This window comes from Branchiostoma floridae, chromosome 2 (assembly GCF_000003815.2).
Source record: "Branchiostoma floridae strain S238N-H82 chromosome 2, Bfl_VNyyK, whole genome shotgun sequence".
Lineage (NCBI taxonomy): Eukaryota > Metazoa > Chordata > Leptocardii > Amphioxiformes > Branchiostomatidae > Branchiostoma > Branchiostoma floridae.
In genome coordinates this window covers 7,490,608-7,491,972 of record NC_049980.1, presented here as the reverse complement: position 1 = coordinate 7,491,972, position 1,365 = coordinate 7,490,608, and the positions used below count along the sequence as shown (strand labels likewise).

Here is a 1,365-nt window from a genome sequence, read left to right as displayed (position 1 = left end):
TCTCTTCACACTGTCAGTCATCACAATTCTCACAGCGACATTATGTTCACAATGCCATATCACACATTATCCGGTCATTTCAGTTTTATCAAACCACTGAACACAAAGTATCTCTTTTAGTTCTCTCCCAGTAGCACTCTGTACAATTTGTGTCATTCCAAGTACATTGAACATAACTTTCTAAATCACAATATAACCACCATGACATTCCGAAGACCACCTTGAAGTTAGCAGCCGTTTCGGCAGCCGATTCCAGCAGCCGATTCCAGCAGCCGATTCGAGCTATAGTAAAGCTAGCATCCGATTCAAACACATCACTATTTATCATTATTTTCTTATTTATCCCATTTATCAGATTTTCCCAGTAAAAAAGGGACCTAAATGAATAGAACAACGCTTCCTTGAAGACGTTGGTGAATAATTTTAAAGTCAGGATATTTTAGAAGGACAAAAAAGGAGAAAAATAAAGAAAATGATCATAAGAGCGTCCTCTGTTGACAATAGTGGAAACTGCAGGTAATCTTAAGCTGCAGGTCATGATGGCTAAAAGTATTTTTAAAAACTACTGATAGCTAACGATCTATTACCTCTTAGAAAAGTTTTAAAACTTACCTACTAGATTTGATTACCTTCCACATGGACACGTTAAGTAGGGTTTACAACTTCCCTGCGCACAAGTTGCTACTGTAGACAGTAGACTCCATACTAATATAACTGAATTAGGCAGGTAAACTAGGATTTTGAATGTCCTGCCACTATTTCAAATGTAGTGAAAGACGGGGCAGGCAAATTTCAAATGTTAGCTATGATATCCTATGGCATACTACTTCTCATAAAAGTTTTGAAACTAAACCTATCAGAGCTTAATTAATCTCCCATAGGCTCAAATGTAGTACAACAGACTAGGATGTCAAACGTCCCGCCACTATTGCTAATATAGTGGAAACGGGCTTTCTGCTACTAGACTAAATTAGGCATGTGAACTTCAAATGTCAGATATGATAACTAACAGTATCGTACTTCTTAAAAAATTATCAAATTTTACCTGCCGGATATAATGAACCTCCAACGGGGCCACTAATTGGGTACAAATGATTACAATTTCTAACTTCCCGCCACTATTGCTACTGTCTTGAAAGACGGGCTTCCTGTTACTAAACTAAATAAGGCAGGTAAACTTCAAAGGTCAGCTATGATAGATAACAGTGTAGTACTTCTTACAAAAGTTTTGAATTTTACCTGCCAGATTTAATTAACCTTCCACAGGGACACTAATTGGGCACAAGATACAAGGATTTCAAACTTCCCGCCACTATTGCTAATGTAGCAGAGACGGACTTTTTGTTACTAAACTAAATGAGGCAG

The 1,365-nt window shown here is 37.4% G+C and overlaps 1 protein-coding gene across 1 annotated transcript in view; it reads left to right on the top strand.

Annotated features, from left to right (window-relative positions):
- LOC118432474 (kelch-like protein 29) overlaps positions 1-906 on the top strand; it is a 4,109-nt gene extending 3,203 nt beyond the window's left edge. The window contains exon 4 of the mRNA XM_035844064.1: positions 882-906. Within this exon, the coding sequence (XP_035699957.1) occupies positions 882-906 (25 nt within the window). The remainder of the gene's footprint in view (positions 1-881) is intronic.
- Positions 907-1,365: the final 459 nt, after the last annotated feature.